Below are 25,947 nucleotides of genomic sequence, written 5' to 3'. Positions count from 1 at the left end.
AATTTGCCCAGTGGTTCAGTTATACCACCGGCTCCTGCAACAATGGGTCTAAACTTCAGTGGAGCTAAACCTTTGTGGTTCTTAGGTATCCCAAATATCACTGGGATTCTTGGGTTCTTAACATAAAGGTAGTTGAACAACTTCTCATTAATAGCTCCCTGTAACAAATGGTCCGTGAGCAGAAAACTAATTTTGGAGTGTGCTAAATTTAACTCATTTCTGGAAATTAATTCATATAATTCGTTATCCTGTAACATATTGTAAATAAATGTATCATATACCATGTTGTACATTAAAACATGCCACCACCCTTGTCTGGCTTCATCACCCTGATGTCTTCTTCTCTGAACCTATCTATTAATTGGCTTAAATCCTGATTCAAGTTGGAGTATGAAGTATGTACTCTGTTAGTGCAATAATTTCTTAAATCAGCTTCAACCAATTCTTCAAAAACTTTTAAAAATGGATTCAAAGGTGGATTAAATGTACTGGGTCTAGATAGGCCCACCGTAATCTGAGTTTGATCTTTGAAATACAAAGCAAGATTCAAATGTCTAGTAAACAATTTTAAGTCCACTAAGACATAAGTTAAATCAACGTTGCGCTTGGGTACAAACTGAAAACCTCTGGTGAAGAGTTCAAAAAAATCATTAGTCACTTTAACATCAGTAAAGTTGTAGATAGAAAAATTACCCTTTTTCACTACCACGCATTCACAATGAACAGTTTCAGATAAATGGTTATAAGGGGTACAAATAATTGCACAGTTCATACCCCTTATCTCCGTGTTCTGTTCCAGCCCTGTGGTTGGTAAATAGTCCATCTCCCCCCTGACCTGCCCGGGGGATAATAAAAATCCGAAGGACCATTTTGGTTGTTCTTTTGGGCAAGTCTTTCACTCCTCCTAGGCAAATCTGGGGCTGGAACAGGGTCATTGTCACCAAAATTCACCTAATTGTTCGCATCAATGTTTTGCTTTGTGTCTTGTCTATTCCTACCCAACAATGGGTAGGCAGTACCTTCCCTGTATTCCACAAGATCACGCTCAAGTTTCCTAATTTTACGGTTCACTATTTTTATACAAAATTGGTCCACCTCATTAAAGACATTATCATATTCCCTTTTAACAGACACGAAGTTCTTACTCTTTACAATGAAGTCATTAAGCAATGTCACTTCTTGAAGCAGAGCACCAACCTTTTCTTCATAGTCCTTAACCATGCATTCTATCATTTCCAGCCCTGCTTTATCAAAGATTTTTACTAAATTATGGTCAAGACGAGAACCAGCCACAGCATTGTTGGGGAATTTGTAGCAGCGTAACCCTTTAGGGACACGCTGCACTCGCAGACACTCCTTTAAATAATCAATCTCCAATTGCGTACGTTTATATGCATATAACTTATCGTTTAAAATTTTAAAACCATGCTCAGCACAATTGTCAGAATTACTGCTGTTAACAAAAGTACCTTGTTTGAAAAGGAATTGCTTTTCAGTCCGTGTGGTGAAGTTAAAATCCTTTTTCGCGTTGCCATTTCTGGTATTGCTTACGCCTTGAATTCTAGCTTGTTGCTCCTGTGGATCAGTGCTACCCAATGAAATCCCACCAGGAACTTCCGCTAAGGGAGGAACTTTGAAGCCAAGCTCCAATGTTACTGCTATGTTTAACCCAGGTCTGATGTCCTTCAAGAATGCAACTGCAGTCCTTACATATGGGTTGCCCTGCCTCAGGCAGCCCTCGGTTGGCCGGATTCCAAAGTCTGGGTCCGACGTCAGCTGATGTCGCCTCCTCCCCGACGTCAGAGCGGCTGGGGTATAAAAGTATCAGCCGACGCCATCTTCCTCAGTCTTTCTTGCCGCGCAGTGCCTGAAGCAGAAGCAGTTCGCAAGTGCCGGTCGGTCAGCTCCTGTGTTTTTCGTATCCGAAGTCATCAAAAAAGCTAAGTACCCCATTGGGGATCTTTTTCTTGCCTCAGCCGATGTCAGAAAAAACTGAAAAAGTTAATAACTGTTTGTCTTGTGGTAAACAAATACCTCATAAGGATTTCCATTCTTACTGCCTCCCCTGCTTTGGCCCAGACCACGACGTCTCGGCCTGTGCCGCCTGTGCTTGCTTCAATAAGCGCACACTCAGGCGCCGGGCAGAGTTTGCTGAAGACTTTTTTGGCGACAAATTCTCCTATACCATGCCGTCGGAACAACCGACAACTCATATTTCCAAAAAACGGAAGGACCAGGACCGACCTCCTCGGCCCGCGACTTCCACTGACTCCACGCCAAAAATTACCGCGAGTGCATCGGTCTCTTCTGAGGCGGTTGTTCCACCACTCCGGACCGACGACACCGCTTTACCGATCACTCTGGCCCCGGAGCCTGCGCTGGTGCCGGTGGTTGATTTTCCTCCAGATTCTGAAGCCCAAGATTTACCGGAGACCATACCTGTGGACAAGGTTACTCCAGCACGTGGGGCAGCTAGGCCCCCTATGTCTATGTCTATCAAGGTCTACACACGTGCTAAGGCTGCTAGCCAGGCTAAGTCTCACCCTCCTAAAGCTCTGCCTCTGCCCACTACTGATAAACAAATCATGTCTTTAGCTGCAGATTTAATTTCCTTAATCAGAGGCTCCCAGGCCCATCCTGAAAGAGGATCTCAGCCACCTTCTGACAAAATGCCCAGGGTTGAGCATATTGACACCCTTTCTTCAGATGAAGCCTCTGGTGACTCTGATCACTCAGTTACCCAGGAAGAGTCCTTCCAGGCCTACGAGGATTCTGATGGGGAGGATTCTATCCCCTCTGCCTCCCCTCCTGAGAATATTTCTTTTGGGGAAGTTCTTCACTCCATGAGGGAGCACTTTCAGTGGCAAGGCCAGGAATACTCCGATTCCAGGAAACGGCTTCGTACCTTCCTTAAGCTACCACACCACAGGCCTTTAGCTGTCCCTCCAGTGTTAGATGTATTGGATGATGTGTACTCAGATTCGAGTACTTCCCCTGATTCTCTCCCCCCTGCTCCTGTCAAGCCAGACAGATATTACAGGGTTCCTGAAACTCACAAACATTTCTTTAAGGCCCATTCTGTTGATCTAGAAACAATTTCCCAGCGGCCAAAAGGGGTGACTACATCCATGGCCAAGAATCCCTTGCCCTCAGACAGGGAAGCTAGGTCCCTGGAGAGGTGGGGCAAAAAAGTTTATACCTCAACCACTCTGGCTATGAGAGCCCTCAATTGTCTTTTTCATATGTTTCAGTATCAGGATTTCTTGATGGATGATTTGCAGAAAAAGTTAGTCTCTCCTGAGCCTTTAGATAGGAAGGCCTTGCAGGATGTGGTTCACAACACACAGCAGGTTAGCAACCATTTTCTTCAGTGTGGATATGATGCATTGGAAGCTTCATGTAGGGCAGCTATGACAGGGGCCGTCATACGTAGGGGTCCACTACAGAATCTCGAAAGCTCATAATACCGAAGCCCATAATCCTGAGCCCAAAATCCCGAAAATTCAAAATCCCGAAAGCCCAAAATCCTGAAACCCAAAATCTTGAAAACACAAAATGGACATACGGACGTCATTGTGGCTTTGCTATTGTTAGCCCTGTGGTGTTAGGTCATGCGTTGGGTTCAGGTAAGTGTGCGGTTGGTTTTATGTTAGGGTTAGGGGCGATTTAAGTGAGTTAGGGTTAGGCGCAGGTTAGGCATGTATGCAATAGTGACAAATATTGGGGTTGTGGGCGGTTTAAGTGAGTTAGGGTTAGGGCGCGGGTCAGGTGAGTGTGCGATAGTGATGGACCTTAGGGTTAGGGTTAGGGTCAGGGTCAGTTGGTAGATGTTAGTGTCTTTATATTGACATATTAGCATTATTTGTGTTTTCAGGATTTTGAGTTTCAGGATTTTGGGCTTTCGGGATTTTGAATTTTCGGGATTTTGGGCTCAGGATTATGGGCTTCGGTATTATGAGCTTTCGAGATTCTGTAGTGGACCCCATACGTAGACATGCATGGTTAAAAGAACAGCCATTACCAGATCATGTTAAAGCAAAGCTTCTAGATGCACCTCTGGAAAAGCACAAGCTGTTTGGTACTAATGCTCAGGATGTGTTGAAGTCAATTGAGGAAAAGGCTAAATCAGTGCAAACAGTCAAGGATTTCCTCCAGGTTCAGCCTCCTAGGTTCAGCAGGAATTGGCCTTCTAAGAATTGGTCCTTTCCGGACACTGACAAATTTCAAAGGGGAAAAACAGGCGTGCCGAGGAAGGGGCAATACAGAGGCTCCTACAGGGGCGCCAATGGCAACCGACTAATCAGAGAGGTGGCGCGGGGACTTCCCCTGCCCCACAGCTACAATCACAATGACTTGCCTTTGACACCGCCGACCAAGGCTCAAAGAGAAGCACCTTTAGGCGGAAAATTATCCTTATTTTTCAAAAATCTGGCACATTTTAACAAAGGACAAATGGATTCTGGACATAATAGACTAAGGCTACAGGTTCCACTTCCATACGTTACCAACAAGACAAGGCATGCCAAACCTGCCACAAAATCAAAGGGCAGAGGCATTCAAACAAATTTCAAAGCTGAAACAAATCAAAGCAATAGAAAAGGTTCCTCCTCAGGAACAAGGCCAGGGATTTTACTCAAGACTGTTCCTTGTTCTAAGAAAAGAAAAGCAATGGAGACCTATACTGGACTTGTCCGCTCTAAACACCTTTCTCATTGTACCAAAATTCAAAATGCTGACATTACAGCAACTCCTTCCCATGCTGGGCAAGGGGTCTTGGCTGGTTACTCTGGACCTCAAGGAGGCATACCTGCATGTCCCAATCAGACACAGTTGCAGAAGATACCTCAGATTTCTTGCAGGGTCAGAGCATTATCAATTCTCAGCATTGCCCTTTGGCTTATCTACTGCGCCCAGAGTATTCACGAAATGCCTGGCATCAGTAATTGCACATTGCAGGCTCCAGGGGATACAAATATACCCTTACCTGGACGACTGCCTTATTCAAGCGGACAGCAAACAAGCCTTGACAAAAAACTTGAATTATGTCATTCTCTTACTACAGGCTTTGGGATACACAGTCAACTTACAAAAATCAAGACTACTGCCACCCCAACAAATAACTTTTCTAGGAGCCAAACTAGACACAGAATCTCAAATGGCTTACCTCACAGAAGAGAAGCAAGAACAATTACCACAGTACTTCAAAAGCCTAGCAAGGCTCGCCCAGATGACTGCAAGGAAAATCCTGCAGGCCCTGGGTTTCATGGCATCTTGCATTCTACTGATTCCACTGGCAAGACTACACATAAGAAAACTACAATGGTACCTAAAAAGTTTATGGTCTCAACACAGCCACAACTTAGAAGCAATTATCCCACTCATCCCATGTCTACAAAGGGAATTTTTGTGGTGGGCCCAAGCAAGCCAGTTAAACAAAGGTATGCCTTTCAACAAGCCTCAAACAAGCCAAACCGTTACAACAGATGCCTCAGACCATGGATGGGGGGCGCACATGGAGGGCAGATGTATTCAAGGGCAATGGACTCCCCAGGAAGTACATCTGCACATCAATCAAAAAGAGATGTTGGCAGTAATGCATGCAATCGAGGCATTCGGAGAATATCTTCAGCAAGGTCATCTACTAATAAAGACAGACAACACCACTGTTATGTGGTACATAAACAAACAGGGAGGTACTCATTCTTACCCCCTTTGCAGACTAACAATGACTCTTTGGGAAAAATCTCTGAAACTGAACATACAGCTACAATCCCAGTTTGTTCCGGGCAGGGACAATGTTCTAGCAGACAGTTTAAGCAGAAACATCCTGGATCCACACGAATGGATGTTGCATGCAGACATTTTTGCACAAATAACTTCTGCATGGGGGAGGCCGGACGTAGACCTCTTTGCCTCCCACCTCAATCATCATCTGAAAAAGTTCTGCACGAGGTCACATCATCCACAAGCCTGGAAAATAGATGCTCTTTCATTCAGCTGGAACTCTCTAACAATCTATGCATTCCCACCTCTACCATTGATGACCAAGGTGTTACTGAAGATCAAAGCAGAGCAACCGAAAGGCATATTAATAGCTCCAGATTGGCCAAGACAGCACTGGTATCCACTACTAAGGAGCATAACTCGCACCAAACCGTGGACCCTGCCTCTATGGTCTCCACTCTTGACTCGGCACAATTACAGGACGGTTCATCCAAACCTGCAGACTCTGCGGCTGACAGCTTGGAGGGTTCCATGATTTCTCCACATATCTCTTTCTCCAAGGAAGTTCAACAGATATTATTAGAAGCATGCAGACCTTCCACCAGAAAAGCTTATTCAGCCAAATGGAAGAGATTCAGCATCTAGAATACCAACAAGGGACAGGATGCATCAGTAATGAACATTCCACAGATATTGGAATACTTGGCAGACATGCTGCATAATGGACTTTCCTATTCTTCCATAAAAATACACGCTTCAGCAATTTCAGCAAGATACAACACTGATCCTCCTGTGTTCTCACATCCTTTGCTAAGACAATTTCTAAGAGGGGTAAAGAATATCAAGCCTCCCAGAAAACCCCCAGTGCCTGCATGGGACCTCAATTTTGTGTTGGAAAAATTAACTCTTCCTCCCTTTGAGCCAGCAGCATCTGCAGAATTGCAATTTCTTTCCTGGAAAACAGTTTTCCTGTTGGCAATAACCTCAGCAAGGAGAGTTTTGGAGATACAGGCCCTCATGGCAGTACCTCCATTCCTCATTTTTCATCAGGACAGGGTTTCTTTAAGAACCAATCCTTCTTTTATGCCAAAAGTGATATCCAGGGTGTCTCTAAATCAAGCAATTCACCTGCCTACTTTCTTTCCCAATCCTCAAAATAAAGGGGAAAAGCTGCTGCACACTTTGGACATTCACAGGCAACTACGCTACTACTTGGACAGAACAAAGGCCAACAGAAAGTCTGACCAACTATTTGTAGCTTACACTCCTGGAGTACAAGGAAAAGCAATTTCCAAGCAAACAATTTCAAAATGGATTGGACATTGCATCAGATTTTGTTATTCCTACCATGGAAAGGGTGTGCCAGCCAATATCAGACCACACTCCACCAGAGCTACAGCCACCTCCGCAGCCTTCCTAAGAGGGGTGGCTACAAAGGACATTCTAGAAGCTGCTACATGGAGCTCCGTGCATACATTTTCCAAGCACTACAACCTCCCTTTATATTCCAGATCCTGAGCAGGCTTTGCTTCGGCAGTCCTGCAGGGCATTTTAGCTACACCATCCTTATCTTAGAGCCTACCACCCCCAGCTTGGTTATGGTATTCAACCCATATGTAAGGACTGCAGTTGCATTCTTGAAGGACATAGTACAGTTTTGTACCTACCATAAATGTAGATGTCCGATAGATATGCAACTGCAGTCAGGTTTTCCCTCCCTCCTTCCCCTCTGTGCATTGGGTCCACTTTCCTCCTTTTATACTTAGCTGGGGATATCTGTTATGGTGTATCTGTTTATTGCTATTGTGTATGTCTGGAATTTTTTATCCAGTTCTAATTTTAGCGTTCCTTGGAGGGCACCTGGCATCTGGGGCAAGAAACACTGAGGAAGATGGCGTTGGCTGATACTTTTATACCCCAGCCGCTCTGACATCGGGGAGGAGGCGAATCAGCTGACGTCAGACCCAGACTTTGGAATCCGGCCGACCGAGGGCTGCCTGAGGCAGGACAACCCATATGTAAGGACTGCAGTTGCATATCTATCGGACATCTACATTTATGGTAGGTACAAAACTGTACTTTCTCTTGATTGCCCGGTAACAAAGTCTCAAGCCCAGTAGTCTTAATGCTCAGTACATTAGTTAATTGCGTTAAAAGGGACAGCACCTGTTTAAATTCACCACAAGTGACTGGTGCATCTTCAGCTTCGTCCCTTAGAAGTAACGGTGTGTCCGAAAAGCTGGATCGGTCAACCCCTTCAGCCATGGATCAACGAGCATTTACGAGCATTTATATGAAATTTGATTTTACATGTTTTTCATCTTTTCATTTTGAATAAAACTGTCAGTGAGTTACTGTTGGAACAACTTAAAAGATAAAACAAATCACCGAAGCACAAAATAAAATAGCAGAGTTTCAGGTCCTCAGCTCGGACAGGAAAGGAAAATCAATGTCTTCCAATTTTCAAACAAACTCCGATGTCAGGAAAAAATACTCCGTTGTCAGTAAAACACAGGTTTATTGTGAAAACATATAATACTCCACAATGGTTAAGCGCTTTCATCTGAATCCCTCAGACTTCATCAGAACCAGGATCAGCACTTGATACACCCCTTATATACTAAAAATGGCGCCAAAAACACATTTTAATTAATACTGTCTTAAAGCAACATTTAATTACATACATAAAAAACATGTTTAAAAAACATATGATTTCCTAATGATGCATTTAGTCAACCCTGGGTTTTGGTATTCTTATAAATCTATTTATATGAATGTGCAAAAAATATGCAAACAATCCATGTGCAAAAAATGTACAAAAAATATATACACAAGAACTGTATATATAAATACCTAAATTCATATACTATACAATTAACTAAAGTTACTGTCCTCATTTTGGTAATAGCAGTATTTTTATTTTTATCTTTAACTATTAATAACACTAACTTTTGTGTACGTTAAACGTTTAATTATTCCCAATCTTCTAATTTCTGATAGTGTGGCTACCTGTGTCTCTCATCCCCGGTCCAAAAGCAAAAAGGGCTTTATACTAATAAAATCATTTAGGCCGGGGGGGGACGTTGCATCACAAACTATTTGCCACACACTTTCCTTGTACGATAAATAAGTTTTCCAATTACCCCCATACACAGACAATTCTACCTGATCAATAATGGTGAATTTAAATGTGTGATCCTCGCCTTTATCAAACACATGCCTACTAAGTGCATTTTTAGTATCGTTTTTCTTTATTCTGTGCAAGTGTTCATAGACCCTTGTTTTAAGTTTCCTCTCTGTCTTGCCTACATAGTAGGCAGGGCAGATGGAACAAGTGGCGAGGTACACTACCCTCTGACTATTACAGTTCCCTTTGATACTCCTCAGTCGCGTTTTTAGTGAATTGTCTAATTTGGTAATACTACTTTCATTAATATTGTTGCATTGATTGCAACATCCACACTTTTTTGTCCCACTCCATTTCTTACTATGTTTAATACTGGAATTTAACTCTAGTAGTTTTTTCAAATTAGGGGCAGTTTTACATACACTTGTGGGATGATTTCCTATATACGGTGTAATGTTGTCAGTTGTGCTCAACAATTCCCAATGTCTGTTTAAAATTTCCTTCACCAGGTTAGTGTATGGATTAAACATTATTACACAGACTGTTTTGTTATACCCTAAATAATTATTTTTGTTTTTGTTGTTGGTCTCAAAGGGTACTCCTAATAGCGGTCTATATTTAATATCCCAATTTGATTTTACAAAAAGGGTTACCTTCTCCACCATTTTTCTTGGGTAATTTCTTTCCAAAAACATTTGGGCAATGCCATCAATTTCTTTTACCATAATGTCTTTAGTAGATGACATCCTCGCTGCCCTAATACATTGTCCCTTTAGGACATTTTTGAAAATGTGTTGGGGGTGACAGCTACCAAATTCTATGTAGTCGTTTGAAAAGGTGGATTTCCTATGTATCTTTGAAACAAATCCTTCTGAGGATGAACTAATGAAAGTGTCTAAGTATGCAATACCTGATACTTCTTTTTTATAAGTGAATCTTAAGAAATCGGTACTGGTGTTAATATAATCAATAAATCTCTTGATGTCCTCAGTCGGGCCCTTCCATATAATAAATATATCGTCCAAAAATCTGGAATATAATGATATGTTCGTAAAGAATTCACTGGAAAAGAGGAATTGATTTTCCCATTCAAGCATAACCAGGTTGGCGAAAATGGGGGCACAAGATGCCCCCATAGCCACCCCCTGGTTTGCCTGAAAAATTCTCCTTCAAATTGAATATAGTTATAGTCCAGTATTAATCCCATCATATCCAGAATTAAGGAGATTCTTTCCCAACTTAGTCCTGAATATTTTTTCAGACTATTCTCAAAATATTCTAAACCCGTAGAATAAGGAATACAAGAAAAAAGATCTTGTACATCTATTGTTAGAAATATTATTTCTTTTGACCAGACACCAGGAGTTAACCTACTCAGAAATTCCCAAGAATCTTTTATAAGGTGGGGCACTACATTATAAATGTGTTTTGTCCACTGGTCAATCGTAACACCCATGTTGTAGGTCTTAGAATAAGAACCTGCAATAATTGGCCTGAAAGGTGGTGTCTCTAATGACTTGTGAATTTTTGGAATTCCAAAAATGTGAGCCATTCTTGGATGTTCCGTTCTCAAAAAATCATAGACCTCATTAGTTATACGACTATCCAATAAATATTCTTCAATAACTAAATCAATTCTATGATAGCCAATATTAATCTGATTTAGAGAGACTTCCTCATAATTTCCCGATGTAAAGAGGATGTCGTGTGTTGTTTTGTTATAATTGACAGTGTCAAAAATAATGATGCCTCCACCCTTATCAGGTTTCATTAGTCTGATGTTTTTATTATTCACAACTTTTTGTAAACACTCTCTCTCCCCTGTTGTTAAATTGTCTTTAAAAACAGAACTCAGGGTGTTTGTCTTATGTGTATCTTTATAAAGTCTGTAAATATCTTTCACCACCATTTTCTCAAATAATGCTACCTGAGGGTGAGGATTAGGAATATATGAGCTCTTTTTACAGAGCCGTTGTACATGATGTTGACTGACAGGGTCAGCATCATTGCTGTCTCTAAATTGTAGGGCCAAATTAAGTCTTCGACAGTATAATTTTATTTCCTTGACCGTGTCAACTAGATTCAATTTCACAGTTGGAATGTATTTCATTCCCTTACTGAAAAGGTTGTAAAAATCATTTGAGACAAAAAATTCGGTATAATTGTAAACCTTAAAACCAGCAAAAGATGAAACAAAAGGGCCCTGTCTATTTTGAGTTTCTGTATTGTAAAGTACTTCCTCTGTATTATGAAAAGTTCTTTCAGGACTGTTTGAATTCATGATACCTTCTGTTTGTATAGTATCTCTCAACTTTTTTACAGTACTACATGTATTTAATGAAACTATACCCTGAAAGGACAAACCATTATTTTGCCCATTTAAAGATGTCATTTTAGGGCTTTTTTCTTTAAAATTTAATGTTTTCTCTGATATTGCTTTGGTGCGGGGTGATGTCTCCCCCCTTGAAAATTTGAATATTCATTTGTCCTTTCATTTCTTTTGGTATAATGTCTGTCTGAACCATCTCTATCTAAATTAGAGCGTGGCCACACGTACACTTTGTGTTCTTTATATAACTCTATATCCCTTTCCAATTTCTTTAACTTTCTGCTGTAAACACTTTTAGCTTTGTTCTCAGCATATAAAAACTGCTTGTGATACAATTCCTGCCAGTCATCAAAATTTGTACTATGAACAATCTCTTCATTAATAGTTTCCAGTTCATTCATTAAAACAGACATTTTACCATCATTAAATTTCATTAATTTCTTAATAAATTTGAAACCAAAATAGTCAAACAGTTCATTAAATTCCACAATTGTTTCATCAGTATACTTTAAACCCAAGGGTAGCTTAAAAAAGCGAATACCTTTTGGAACAATACCCAGTTTTAAACATTTGTCTAAATATGCATTGTCAATTTTGACACATTTCAATGCAATTAATTTTTTACCCATTGTACTTATTTTTTCTTTAATGGGTTCAAAATAATTCTCATTTACATCTCTGTTAAATTCACCATTATTATTTTCAAAATAATCTACTTTTTCACATAAAAAATCATTTAAAACATCACTGACACCATAGGACTGTTTACGGTTATTATTCTTAACAGATATATTTCCGTGTTTGTAAACCGTCTTGTCTACATAACCTGAATACAAAATATTTTCTCTAAAATCAGTACCTTTTTTCTGCTCATGTCCCATGGTAAGTGAAGCAGAATATAATTTAGTTGGTGCCTTCTTCTTTGGTTTTGCTCCCAATCTGACCGCCTCTTCTTGCTGCAAAAGGCTAAAGTCAAATGTAAAATCACCATTTGGTGATAAATTAATGTCCGCTTCCCTTAAGTCCAAGTCTAAGTCAGTTCTGGGGGTTTTCGGCGTTCCAGTGGGTTTATTTAAACCCTGCCCATTCGGAATATCATCTTCGTTTTCTGAAAAAGCCAAATTAGAGTGACTTCTTGTTAAAGGTTCCCCCGGTACCTTCCGTTTTTCTGAGTCGTTGGCTCTTCCTTGTTGTACACACTTGGAGAGCTTGCCTACTAGCTCAAGCAACCTACTGACGTCGCTTTGAAGTGACGTTACATCCGCACGGAGTTTTGTATATTCATCCCTGCCCAATGAAGCAACAGGAGACCCGATATCCGCCATAGTCAAAACAACTTAAAAGATAAAACAAATCACCGAAGCACAAAATAAAATAGCAGAGTTTCAGGTCCTCAGCTCGGACAGGAAAGGAAAATCAATGTCTTCCAATTTTCAAACAAACTCCGATGTCAGGAAAAAATACTCCGTTGTCAGTAAAACACAGGTTTATTGTGAAAACATATAATACTCCACAATGGTTAAGCGCTTTCATCTGAATCCCTCAGACTTCATCAGAACCAGGATCAGCACTTGATACACCCCTTATATACTAAAAATGGCGCCAAAAACACATTTTAATTAATACTGTCTTAAAGCAACATTTAATTACATACATAAAAAACATGTTTAAAAAACATATGATTTCCTAATGATGCATTTAGCCAACCCTGGGTATTGGTATTCTTATAAATCTATTTATATGAATGTGCAAAAATATGCAAACAATCCATGTGCAAAAAAAGTGAGTTACTGTTGGACTGGTTCGCTTTTCTCCTCTGCTTTGGGATTTTGGTATTTTTTTTATTCCGATATCTTGCCTTGTTGCTGTATCAGCAGGCTAGGAACTTTCTTAAATGTATTTTATTATACATTTAAGTACTATAGTGCTACTTCCCCACATATATTCTTATTTTATATATGCTTTATGTGTTGTTTGAGTTATTCATTTACTCCAAATAATTTGTGCTGAATTCAGAGACAGTACCCAAGAGCTTTTAATTCTAGCGTACCAGGATAGGATATATAATTGGCACAAATGCTAGCATGCTAAAGACTTTGTTCAAGAAAATGAGCAAGTAATCAATTCTAAATGCAATATTTCCTCTACTTAAGAATTAAAGAAGAGAAACTACATCTTTTTGTACCCTTTTTATTTAATCACATTTCAGCAACAGTGTTAGCAACCCTCTTGTTTTGCAGTGACAAGCCATCTGAGTTTAGTTGGTATGTGCTTATGGAACATTTTATTTTGTGTGGCATAATTCCTAAGGGGCATAATATACATCTTACTGTGAACTTATACTTAATTAAAATTCTCTGTTTTAAATTTTTTGTGGCTCAGTTCAGTGTGCCATTTGAATAATGTCTGTGATAGGGCTACTGGAGGCTGTTCTTAAATCACCTTACGACATAGTGGAAACGAAATCCCAGCAGCCAGCAGAAACAAGTCTTGTAGAAGGAATTAAGTACTTGAAAATCCACAAAAGTTAAAATATACAATTTATTCTGAGAAAATACGTAAGCGCTTTCACGGTTCTAAAAAAAACGCTTCATCAGACAGTTACATTGTTTCAAACAAAGCCCTTTTGAATTCTACACAATACATCACATGACCTTCAGTGTGCTTGCACCTTAAAGGGATATGTCCCTTAGCATATCACTCATGATGTTAAAACAGTATTTAGTGTTGTATAAAAAAACATTTCTTAATAGGCACATTACTCCTATAAAAATGCCTCAGATAATGAAATTAATACATTAATGCTAACAATAATAAATATAATGTAATAAAAAATTAAATCAAAATAAACAACTGCCTCCATATAAACATATTAGCAGCAGCCTGTGATGTTCATAAAACAACAACTACAGTTGCAGTAATTCGATAACTAAGAAATATATGCATAAAGTATATAAAAGTGCTGCGCCACTTAGCAGGTATTGATAAAATATATAGAGCATATATTTAGTGGATCCCTAGTGCCTCAGTCTCCGTGCCTTCAGCACGGGTTTAAGGGGTACATTATCATTGAGACACATAGCTTGATGGGCACCCAACCTTAAAATCCACTTAAACTCATCCACCTCAATACGGTTTGTTATATCACCACCATGCATATCATCATGTATAACATGTAAAATTGAAACAAAAAAGTGTGATTTTCATCTGATGTAAAGTGTGTTTGGCCAAAGCATTATATTCATAGCCTTTGCGAGTGCAATAAATATGATCTCTAATCCTTTCTTTAAGACTTCTATTAGTTTTCCGTCCGTAGAATTTAAAATACCTACAACAGTGAGCCAAATAAACAACATTCCTGGTTGAACAACTAGCACTAGCCCTAATGCTCCATAGGTGACATGTTTCAGGGTGCTGAAAATATCTGGACTCATCAATAAATTGACAAAAATTACAATGATTACACTTAGTTGTACCACTAGTTCACAAAATAGATGGAACCTTTACCCTCTGATGACACAATCTTTGTTTTAAATTCATCATATTGCTGTACACAAATCTTGGACCTCTTTCCAAGAATTCTGAGAACCTAGTGTCTGTCTCTAAAATATGCCAATTGTTGATGATAACATTTCTCATATCAGTGGTTTTCACTATTACACAGTTGGACTGGTTATTGTTTCATTTGTTTTTCACCTTATGACATGCAAACCCACCCAAATGAACTCGCCCTAGTAGACCCTTGGTGTATTAAAATGGGATCAAATTAAATGCTAATAAGCATAGTGTGATCACTTTTGGTAGATAACCCCTCCCCTCATCATACTGTATAGACAGCAAATGTCTACAAAACGAAAACATAGTTACGGGCCAAGGTACTTGGGTTGATATAACCATGATGTGACAACAGTTGTCAGTAAATCCTTCTATTTAGCTCAGCTATTTGCCAAAGGAGTACCATCAAGGTCAAAAGAGAGAGCGATGCCCTTCTATTCAGCATTGCTAGAGCCAATTATTGACTACAGTGGCCTCTTTATGCTGTATTTTCAAAACTTATAAAACAATTAGAATAAACACAAAGGTTCCTAACCAGAAAGATCACAAGTCTGAAGTCCCTGACCTATCAAGAGAGGCTGGAAGCTCAATTCTTTTAGTCAGTCTCTTATAGACTTTTGAGAGGAGAGCTTTGCCTTGCTTACTGTACCATTAGAGGCCTGACTGTCCTATACTTCCTGTTTATCCAAAAGTCCAATATCCCCACTAATAATAGAACCAGGGGCCTAAATATCCTCCAACAGATAAATAGAACACAGTGGAGTGAGAGGTTTATAATCAAGCACCTCCTAAACATCTACAATGTACTTTCCCTGCATGTTAAGCAGGGCAACTGACTATCTTCCTTTAGACATGAACTGAATGACGGGGTATTTACAAATTTACTCCTGGATTGATTGGCATGGCCCTCTTGCAGAAAGGGCATGCATCCCGAGGGAGGGTACTGGCTAGGTGAGAGTGGTCACGAGACTCAGTGGACTTGGAATATCTGGGAATTTAGCATTTCCCCATTTTTTATAACATACATGACAGACTGTATATGAAGCATAACAGCAGTAAGTTAAACTTTTACCTTCTCAATCAACGTTTTAAGCAGCTGTGAGATAAAGGTTTGGGATGGAATTCATGAACCTGTTATGTAGAGGATAATGTTACCGTGTAACCAAAAAAAAAAATTAAATTATAAACCATATAGGACAGATGTGATGCTTTTATATATATATATTTTTTTTTATGTATTTATATGTATATATCATTCCTTCCATCCTTCCTTCCATTTTTATTCTCCATTTACATGCTTAATTCATTCAGAGATGAGGAGTTGAACTGCTTGGCACTGACTGGAAGCAAAAGGCAGGGGAACTAGTACCTCACTGCAGGACACATACTCACAAACATATGACACACACACACACACACACACACACACACACACACACACACACACACACACACGCAAACAAAAAGAAAAGATTCAGAAAAAAAGATATAGGCTTTCCATACTATGTAGTCAGCTACTGAAAATGATTTAGCTGATTACAGACAAGTATTGCTGATAACACTTTCTTTTTAATATAAAGTATTTGGAAATATAGTGACACTAATAAATGCAAATTGTACTCTTTGCCTGAATAGGGATTCATGCCTGTTTAGTAAATCTGCAAGTGTCAAAATGACATTGCTTGACACTGCATAGCTGAAACTTCTACAAATGATAGTTGGGTTACTACAGCTGCCTACGTGCTAGTAGCTTGGCACTGCATAGCTGAAACTCTTATAAATGATAGTAGGGTTACTACAGCTGCTTGCATGCTAGTAGCTTGCAGCATGCTTGGTTGCTGCCACTTGTTTGAAAAAGGCAAGTGCTCTAAATCCCACAAGCCTGATCTTACTTAAGTGTTTAGCCCTCCCAAACCTCAATCCTATAAAATTGTAGAGCCCTACCAGAGCCCAATCTCTAACCCTAAATCTCTAGTCCCCACTTCAAAAACCTAAAAATCCCCTGCTGATCTCCAACATTAAACTCCTCTCTTGATCCCTATCCCTAAAACATCTCTCCCACTTCCAATTCGTTAAAGCTAATTCCCTTCCCAATTGTTGCTTGAAACCTTAATCTACACTCTCTCTCTCTCTCTCTACTTCTGCTGTTACTACCTCACTTTAATTAAAGTTCAAGTTCAAGCAGCAGTGGCAGCCTCTACGAGCTACGAGACATGTGTGCCCCCGGCTTCGACAAATTGGTCTTCAAGTGCTTAAAGACCCTGATAGTTTGAGTTATTGAACACCTTCTACTGAGCCAAGTTAATCACGTTTCCTAAGACTTGAACTCAGTAGAAAGCCCCGCCTTCAATATTATCACCTCCTAGTCTTTGAAAAACTGCAGTAAGTGTGAGCAGTGAAATGTCTTTGTTGACTCATACTATCATATGTTACCTTTACCAAAAACCAAAAAAGTAGATCAACATTTTTATAGATTGCATAGATATTCAAAGGCCATTTAATTTTATGACCATTTACTCCTTGCGGTCAGACCTCTCAACTGCCTTATTTTGGAAGAATGTTCCTATTTTCAGACCTGATTTACTCCTGTGCTGTGATATACCTATTTTGCAGGTGTATTACTATTATCAGGCCTGATTTACTCCCGTTCAGAGATGTACCTATTTTGCAGGTGTATTACTATTTTCAGACCTGATTTACTCCCGTTCTGTGATGTACCTATTTTGCAGGTGTATTACTATTTTCAGTCCTGATTTACTCCCGTTCTGTGATGTACCTATTTTGCAGGTGTAATACTATTTTCAGACCTGATTTACTCCTGTGCTGTGATGTACCCATTTTGCAGGTGTATTACTATTTTCAGACCTGATTGGTACCAGGATCCTGTGCTGTGATGTACCCTTTTGCCTTAGGCATACGCCAACCTAGGAGGCTGCCTAGGATGCCACTCTAGCAGGTATATTACTTTTTCAGACCTATTTGTTTGGTGTAGGTAGACCAGGATGGGGGCACCAAGTGGTGTGATGTACCTATTTTGCAGGTGTATTACTATTCTCAGACCTGATTTGCTGTCCTAGGGCACCATTTGACCTAAGGTGTATTACTATTTTCAGACCTGATTTACTCCTGTGCTGTGATGTACCTATTTTGCAGGTGTATTACTATTTTCAGACCTGATTTACTCCCGTTCTGTGATGTACCTATTTTGCAGGTGTATTACTATTCTCAGACCTGATTTACTCCTGTTCTGTGATGTACCTATTTTGCAGGTGTATTACTATTTTCAGACCTGATTTACTCCCGTTCTGTGATGTACCTATTTTGCAGGTGTATTACTATTCTCAGACCTGATTTACTCTTGTGCTGTGATGTACCTATTTTGCAGGTGTATTACTATTTTCAGACCTGATTTACTCCTGTGTTGTGATGTACCTATTTACTATTTTCAGACCTGATTTACTCCTGTGCTGTGATGTACCTATTTCGCAGGTGTATTACTATTCTCAGACCTGATTTACTCCTGTTCTGTGATGTACCTATTTTGCAGGTGTATTACTATTTTCAGACCTGATTTACTCCCGTTCTGTGATGTACCTATTTTGCAGGTGTATTACTATTCTCAGACCTGATTTACTCCTGTGCTGTGATGTACCTATTTTGCAGGTGTATTACTATTTTCAGACCTGATTTACTCCTGTGCTGTGATGTACCTATTTTGCAGGTGTATTACTATTTTCAGACCTGATTTACTCCTGTGCTGTGATGTACCTATTTCGCAGGTGTATTACTATTCTCAGACCTGATTTACTCCTGTTCTGTGATGTACCTATTTTGCAGGTGTAGTACTATTTGCAGACTTGATTTACCCCTTCACACAGTTTTCTGAATCTCTTTAATGACACTTGATTTTTGAAGCTGTCTGGCACATAGAAAATCACGCTACACAACCAACGGAATAAAGGCAACAGTAATTTAAAGAAAGAGGATCTACATCTTACATCTCCATTTTACTGTATAAAAAAATAACCTTATGTTGTAGAATTTCAAAGTATTCAGAGTATCAAAGAAAGTGTAAAATGTGTTTGTATGTTGCAATCCTTTTGCCACTCTGTTTTTTAAACGTTTGTGAGTAGCATCCTACACTCCTACTGGAAGCGGGACAAATTATATGATATTTGATATTTAAATTTTATGCTAATTAGATGTGCTGATTTTTTTTAGTTGGCTATTCCTACTCTTCAAGGACCTTTATTCCTATTGTAAGTGCCTACAGGTTTAGAAGTATGCTTGCAGTACCATTCCTCTGATGAGGAACGTTTGGCGTCCTTCTAAATATTTGATATGTTTAGTTAGATATAGCCTGAAGGGGGCTGAGTATAAGGGAGTAATTACCTTAAGGGATCATGTGAAAACTTGTCATAAAGTAATATAACAAAGAAAAAAAAGAGGGCAAGATTTAGAAAGTACACCAAACCTTATGCAATAGCCTGCACCCAGCTCCCCATTTATCCTTAGCCATAAATATGCATTCAGATCTCTCAAAATGAGCTTTCATGAATGATTAGGGGGGTTGGAAATCATCAGTACACATCTTTGCTGCCTTAATACAACTTTCTCTCTGTCATTGTGACATTACCCCAACCATAAGACATGGCAGGAACATTAGGCTGGGGACATGGACACCTGAGTTGTTCAGCGTACATGTAGATAAAATATTTAGAATAATGTCACTTTAGAATGTGAATACTGTCTTTTGTGCCTCTCTGTAGCTGCACTGACTGCAATAAATAGAGTTCCCTTTAGTCACTTTGAAACACTACTCATACCTCTCAACTGTCCAGATTTTCACAGAATGTCCAGATTTTGCCTCATATTTTTGGTCTGGTCCTCATAAAATCTGTGGTTTTCTGGCTAATCATTGAGATGATCTGAGGACTGAAGTCTCTAAATAATGACATACATTTGAGTTTCAGACTTCAAATCCTTCAGAAAATGTATGCTAACACAAACACTCTTAGTCTAACAAATGTCTAAGTTTATTAGAGCAATATTTAAAATTTGTCCCTATTTTTGGGTCTTTGTCCCTCCATTTTGTCAGGCTTTGTCCAGATTTCTTGCACTAAAGGTTGACAGGTACAGTGGTTTACAGAGAAATCCCCACATGCACTACATAGCCTGCATATGCAGCTCTGCACTACTTTCAGACTATAATATTTTTTAACCTGTACATTTAGCCAGCAGGTGGCGCCAAGTTCGAACAGTATATGCTTGCTTTATTTACATTTTCTGAATTACTGCTTCAGATTACCTCATGCTGCCATAACTTCCAGATCCTATCCAAAGTATTGGAAGAATTGCTCTAAATGCATTTCTTGACATGAGTTGTTTACCTGAATGTATTGTTTCTAAATAATGACTGAAACATTAATAATGCACTCCTACTTTTTATTAAAAAATTAAATATTGCTCCTATTCTGTTACATTTTAAATGCATTTGTTATATTTTCTGTGTTTTCTGCTTTCATGTGTGCACTAAATTTTATCATTTTTTTGGTATTTGTAATTAGATCTCAATGAGTGTGAGACTGGGAATCACACATGCTCTTTGCGACAAGTTTGTTTCAATATTCAAGGGGGCTATACGTGCATCGATCCAGTAAAGTGTCAGGAACCCTACATCCAACTAAATGATAAGTAAGTGTTCCGCACCTTCCGTACCTAGAAATGTGCCTTGGATTGTACCGGAAATGTGCCTTGGATTGTATCGGAAATGTGCCTTGGATTGTGAATTCCCGCTGCACAACCGCACAACTTATTATACACTAGATAATATATTTAAACATTTCAAACTCTGAAGTTAAAAATAAACACTTCTAGTATTCGTAACTGTTTAAATGTCATATTTGTCATTTAGGAAAACTTGCTACCTGTAGCTGCAGATTGTTTGGAGTATAGATAATGAACAATTCATGCTTACAACATTTAGTGAGATACGAGAATACCACAGCAACAGGTACATTTTCCAGTGTATAACTGCAGTGCACAGTCTTACAGCAGACTCCAGAATGCACAACGTACAACACACTGGTTGGCTTTTACAAATCTGTATGCCAAAACTGTATAATTTCAGTCTTGTAGTGTGAACAAGAATCAGCCATGTTGCCTGTGAAGTTGTTAGGACTGTACTGCGAAAAAAAAGCAAAAGCTTACAACCCTCTCAATTACAGACATTCTCTCTGGTCTCAACATAAACTTGGAAAAGACAAAGGGCTTCATGTCCCATTCATTCTGAAGTTATGCCTCGTTTAGTGTTTGTCATAAAGGTAGTATATGTAGGAGGTCATTGTACCCTTTTCTGATGAAATATGCATAGGTAGCATTGTCTTCAACATACACATATGTAAAAATTCCTTTTTCCCCCCTTCAGTGCACTTTACTTTGCATTTAACCGAGCACTGATATGTCCACTGCATTAAAGGATTATGTAACCCATCGTTCAGTGTATAATCGTATATTCCTTTGACATGTGTGTATGCCTATGACATCACATGTTTTATTGGAATGATGTCATAGTATAACCCATTGTAATGTGTGAATGATTGTTAAAATGCTCAGAATGCAACATGTACAACACAAATGCTTTTTAGCCTCATGAGTTGTTTACTCTGACATGTAGAAGAAATGTGCATCGTGCAAAACACAACTCTCTGTATCTAGTCATTGGCATGCTTAATGCTATATGCCCTTCTTCTAATGGTAAACCAAAATTTATATCATTGTAAGTACAAAGGTTGATCCTGCCTTCTGTTTCTTCAGATATATCTGCGACAAACCTATTGAGGAGTACAGGTTCCAAGACCCGCCGCTGTGTCACTCGACTAACCACTTCCTTTATTCCTGGAAATGCAAACCTGTGTGTCCCACCCACACATCACAACATGGCCCATTATCCAGTCTCAGTCCTAACCTTAACCTATGCAGTGTTCCTAACAGCTACCTCAGTGGGAGTGAGTTAAAGTCCTTGAGAACTCCAAACAGGGGCCAAGTCTACCAGTCCTCTGTCAATTTCACATGCAAGTCAGTCACCAAAACTGGGATGTGGTTTGCTGGCAGATTTATTTTTTTTATCATTAAATCATGATTACTGCTATCCTTGAGACTGTTGCCCTCTAGCAAAGCAACCAGGCTTGGCTTTCTCTTCAGGATGTTCTCTATATTTTCCATTCTATGAATATTTGACTACTTTCTCAACAAAGCAGGTCCTGAAAATGTTCTTTCTCCCCCTTGTACAAAGATAACACCCTTGTTTGCCATATTCCAGTCCTCAGGCTCTCTGGCCAGTGATCTGTTGAAGATCTTCGTTTGCAAAATGCCATCACACTCACCAAACTTCAGAGGACCCCACAAACAGCCTGGCTTCTCCATGTGCTTTATCATCCCTTAGTACAGCCAGTTTTTTCTCCTACCTTCCTCTCTATCTTAGTGCCTGTCAAGTGTTCTATCTAACCTTCCTTAGCTCCTTTCCAGCATAGCCCCCTAATCACTGTTTTCTTTGTAAAGATTGTGATGGGCTACTCATTCATTATCTCTGCTTATGTCTGTCTTCCATTATCTCTCTCCCATTTTCATTCAGGATGGTCAGGTCTCCCCATACCAGCCTGCTTGTTTTACATTAGACATAAGAAGCCTTTGTTATCTTTCTCAGTCCTGTCAGCAAACTCCCCCCTTGACATGCATTTGTGCTGCTCCCACATCCACTTTGCCCATCTAGACTGCTTGGAATGTGCCTCCTCCATGACCCCATCCCTTTCTTCACCCCCTCCATGACTCTGCCCCCTTTTTTCACCCCTGCATTACTCCACCCCTTTCTTTCATCTCTGTCATGACTCCGCCCCTTTCTTTCACCTCCTTCATGACTCCACCCCTTTCTTTCACCTCCTCCTACATGCCTTCCTTATGCTTTCTCTTTTGCCCAAATCACTGGTCTTGCATTCCTATGTAGCCACAATTGCCTTTTCTTTTTGACTGCTCTTATCCCACGCCTTGTCCTTCACTCTGTGTACATCATCTGTGAGCCACAGCCATAGCTTGTTTAGCTCTGTTTTTTATCTACATTCTTTGAGTTCATCTTTGACTCTCTTGCCCCAGTTCAACATAATCCTCCCTCAAAATCTCATGCCATTGAGTTTGTCCATAGTTTCTATCTTTCCTGTCCTCTACAGACTGCACAGTGGTTAGACCACTGTTAATTAATTACAGCTTCACCTAGACATTAACGACTCATTTTCATTTGATTAGGACCACATCCAAGTGTCCAGTGCAATCTCATACTATCATAATGAATCCCCTCATAATCCAAGACATCAAAAAGCTTCCACTCCCTTTCTACCCTGGTGCTTGTTGCTCCCCATTTCCGGAAGCCAGAGACAAACCCGCTGAATATAGCCCTCCTTCCTTACTTATATCACATCTTTATTGTCTCACCAAGTCTCTCAGTATCCCCTGGCAGCCAGGGTCAGTTTATAGTATTAATCCGTCAACAGTGTTTCAGCCAGGGTCAGTATACTGTATTAGTCCACCAGTAGTGTTTCAGCAAGGGTCAGTATACTGTATTAGTCCATCAGCAGTGTTTCAGCCAGGGTCAGTTTACTGTATTAGTCTATCAGCAGTGTTTCGGCCAGGGTCAGTTTACTGTATTAGTCCATCAGCAGTGTTTCAGCCAGGGTCAGTATACTGTATTAGTCCATCAGCAGTGTTTCGGCCAGGGTCAGTACACTGTATTAGTCCATCAGCAGTGTTTCGGCCAGGGTCAGTATACCGTATTAGTCAATCAGCAGTGTTTCAGCCAGGATCAATATACCGTATTAGTCCATTAGCAGTGTTTCAGCCAGGGTCAGTATACCGTATTAGTCCATCAGCAGTGTTTCAGCCAGGGTCAGTATACCGCATTAGTCCATCAGCAGTGTTTAGCCAGGGTCAGTATACCATATTAGTCCATCAGCAGTGTTTCAGCCAGGGTCAGTACACAGTATTAGTCCATCAGCAGTGTTTCAGCCAGGGTCAGTGCACTGTATTAGTCCATCAGCAGTGTTTCAGCCAGGGTCAGTATACCGTATTAGTCCATCAGCAGTGTTTCAGCCAGGGTCAGTATACCGCATTAGTCCATCAGCAGTGTTTAGCCAGGGTCAATATACCGTATTAGTCCATCAGCAGTGTTTCAGCCAGGGTCAGTACACAGTATTAGTCCATCAGCAGTGTTTCAGCCAGGGTCAATGCACTGTATTAGTCCATCAGCAGTGTTTCAGCCAGGGTCAGTACACTGTATTGGTCCATCAGCAGTGTTTCAGCCAGGGTCAGTACACTGTATTGGTCCATCAGCAGTGTTTGAGCCAGGGTCAGTACACTGTATTAGTCCATCAGCAGTGTTTGAGCCAGGGTCAGTACACTGTATTAGTCCATCAGCAGTGTTTCAGCCAGGGTCAGTATACTGTATTAGTCCATCAGCAGTGTTTCAGCCAGGGTCAGTACAGTGTATTAGTCTATCAGCAGTGTTTCAGCCAGGGTCAGTACACTGTATTAGTCCATCAGCAGTGTTTCACCTAGGGTCAGTACACTGTATTAGTCCATCAGCAGTGTTTTGGCCAGGGTCAGTTTACTGTATTAGTCTATCAGCAGTGTTTCAGCCAGGGTCAGTTTACTGTATTAGTCCATCAGCAGTGTTTCGGCCAGGGTCAGTTTACTGTATTAGTCCATCAGCAGTGTTTCGGCCAGGGTCAGTATACTGTATTAGTCCATCAGCAGTGTTTCAGCCAGGGTCAGTACACTGTATTAGTCCATCAGCAGTGTTTCAGCCAGGGTCAGTACACTGTATTAGTCCATCAGCAGTGTTTCAGCCAGGGTCAGTACACTGTATTAGTCCATCAGCAGTGTTTCAGCCAGGGTCAGTACACTGTATTAGTCCATCAGCAGTGTTTCAGCCAGGGTCAGTACACTGTATTAGTCCATCAGCAGTGTTTCAGCCAGGGTCAGTACACTGTATTATTCCATCAGCAGTGTTTCAGCCAGGGTCAGTACACTGTATTAGTCCATCAGCAGTGTTTCAGCCAGGGTCAGTACACTGTATTAGTCCATCAGCAGTGTTTCAGCCAGGGTCAGTACACTGTATTAGTCCATCAGCAGTGTTTCAGCCAGGGTCAGTTTACTGTATTAGTCCATCAGCAGTGTTTCAGCCAGGGTCAGTACACTGTATTAGTCCATCAGCAGTGTTTCAGCCAGGGTCAGTACACTGTATTAGTCCATCAGCAGTGTTTCAGCCAGGGTCAGTATACTGTATTAGTCCATCAGCAGTGTTTCAGCCAGGGTCAGTACACTGTATTAGTCCATCAGCAGTGTTTCAGCCAGGGTCAGTACACTGTATTAGTCCATCAGCAGTGTTTCAGCCAGGGTCAGTATACTGTATTAGTCCATCAGCAGTGTTTCAGCCAGGGTCAGTACACTGTATTAGTCCATCAGCAGTGTTTCAGCCAGGGTCAGTACACTGTATTAGTCCATCAGCAGTGTTTCAGCCAGGGTCAGTATACCATATTAGTCCATCAGCAGTGTTTCAGCCTGGGTCAGTTTATGGTATTAGTCCATCAGCAGTGTTTCATACTTGTTAACTGTAGGGAACTTAACATAGATTTTGACCCTCACTGTGCCCATCATGTACGGTATTTGTTTTTATCTCCCATTCCTGCAAATCTGAAGGGGTTGGGGCTGGTGTAATGGTCAAGGTGTTTACCTCATAAGCATAAGGTACAGCATTTGATTCTCACCTTTGGAAGGAAAATTGGCTGACCTTTAAATGGCCCACAGAGGCAGTTAGATGAGTAATTACCTATGAACCTGAAGCTGCTGCATTGGCTGTCCATTTATATCTATAAGGAGTGGAAGCTCTGGCTCCCTTTCAGTTCCTGATCCAGTGAAAAATAGCAAGGGCATGGCTGTCATACAGGCAGCCAAGAGGAGAGTTTGTGTGGTGCGGCCATATTTCTTTCGCCACTGCAAAACATGCTCCTCACAAGTGATACCATCACCAGCTTGGGTCTCACACACACACACACACAAGTGCACACATTCTTCTGGTTTATGGCTTGCCTTAGGCATGGTGTACACCCAAATTAGCTCTGAAGTGCCAAATCCCTCCCCTTAGGCAGGCACAATGGCAGAAGCC

The 25,947-nt window shown here is 40.3% G+C and overlaps 1 protein-coding gene across 1 annotated transcript in view; it reads left to right on the top strand.

Annotated features, from left to right (window-relative positions):
- The window catches only part of FBLN5 (fibulin 5), an 861,728-nt gene that overhangs the window by 764,977 nt on the left and 70,804 nt on the right, over window positions 1–25,947 (top strand). Inside the window, exon 9 of the mRNA XM_044074715.1 lies at window positions 20,303–20,429. Coding sequence (XP_043930650.1) covers window positions 20,303–20,429 — 127 coding nt within the window. The remainder of the gene's footprint in view (window positions 1–20,302; window positions 20,430–25,947) is intronic.

Source organism: Protopterus annectens, chromosome 6.part0 (assembly GCF_019279795.1).
Source record: "Protopterus annectens isolate FY-2018-M chromosome 6.part0, PAN1.0, whole genome shotgun sequence".
Taxonomy (NCBI): domain Eukaryota; kingdom Metazoa; phylum Chordata; order Ceratodontiformes; family Protopteridae; genus Protopterus; species Protopterus annectens.
This window is presented reverse-complemented; position numbering and strand designations above follow the sequence as displayed.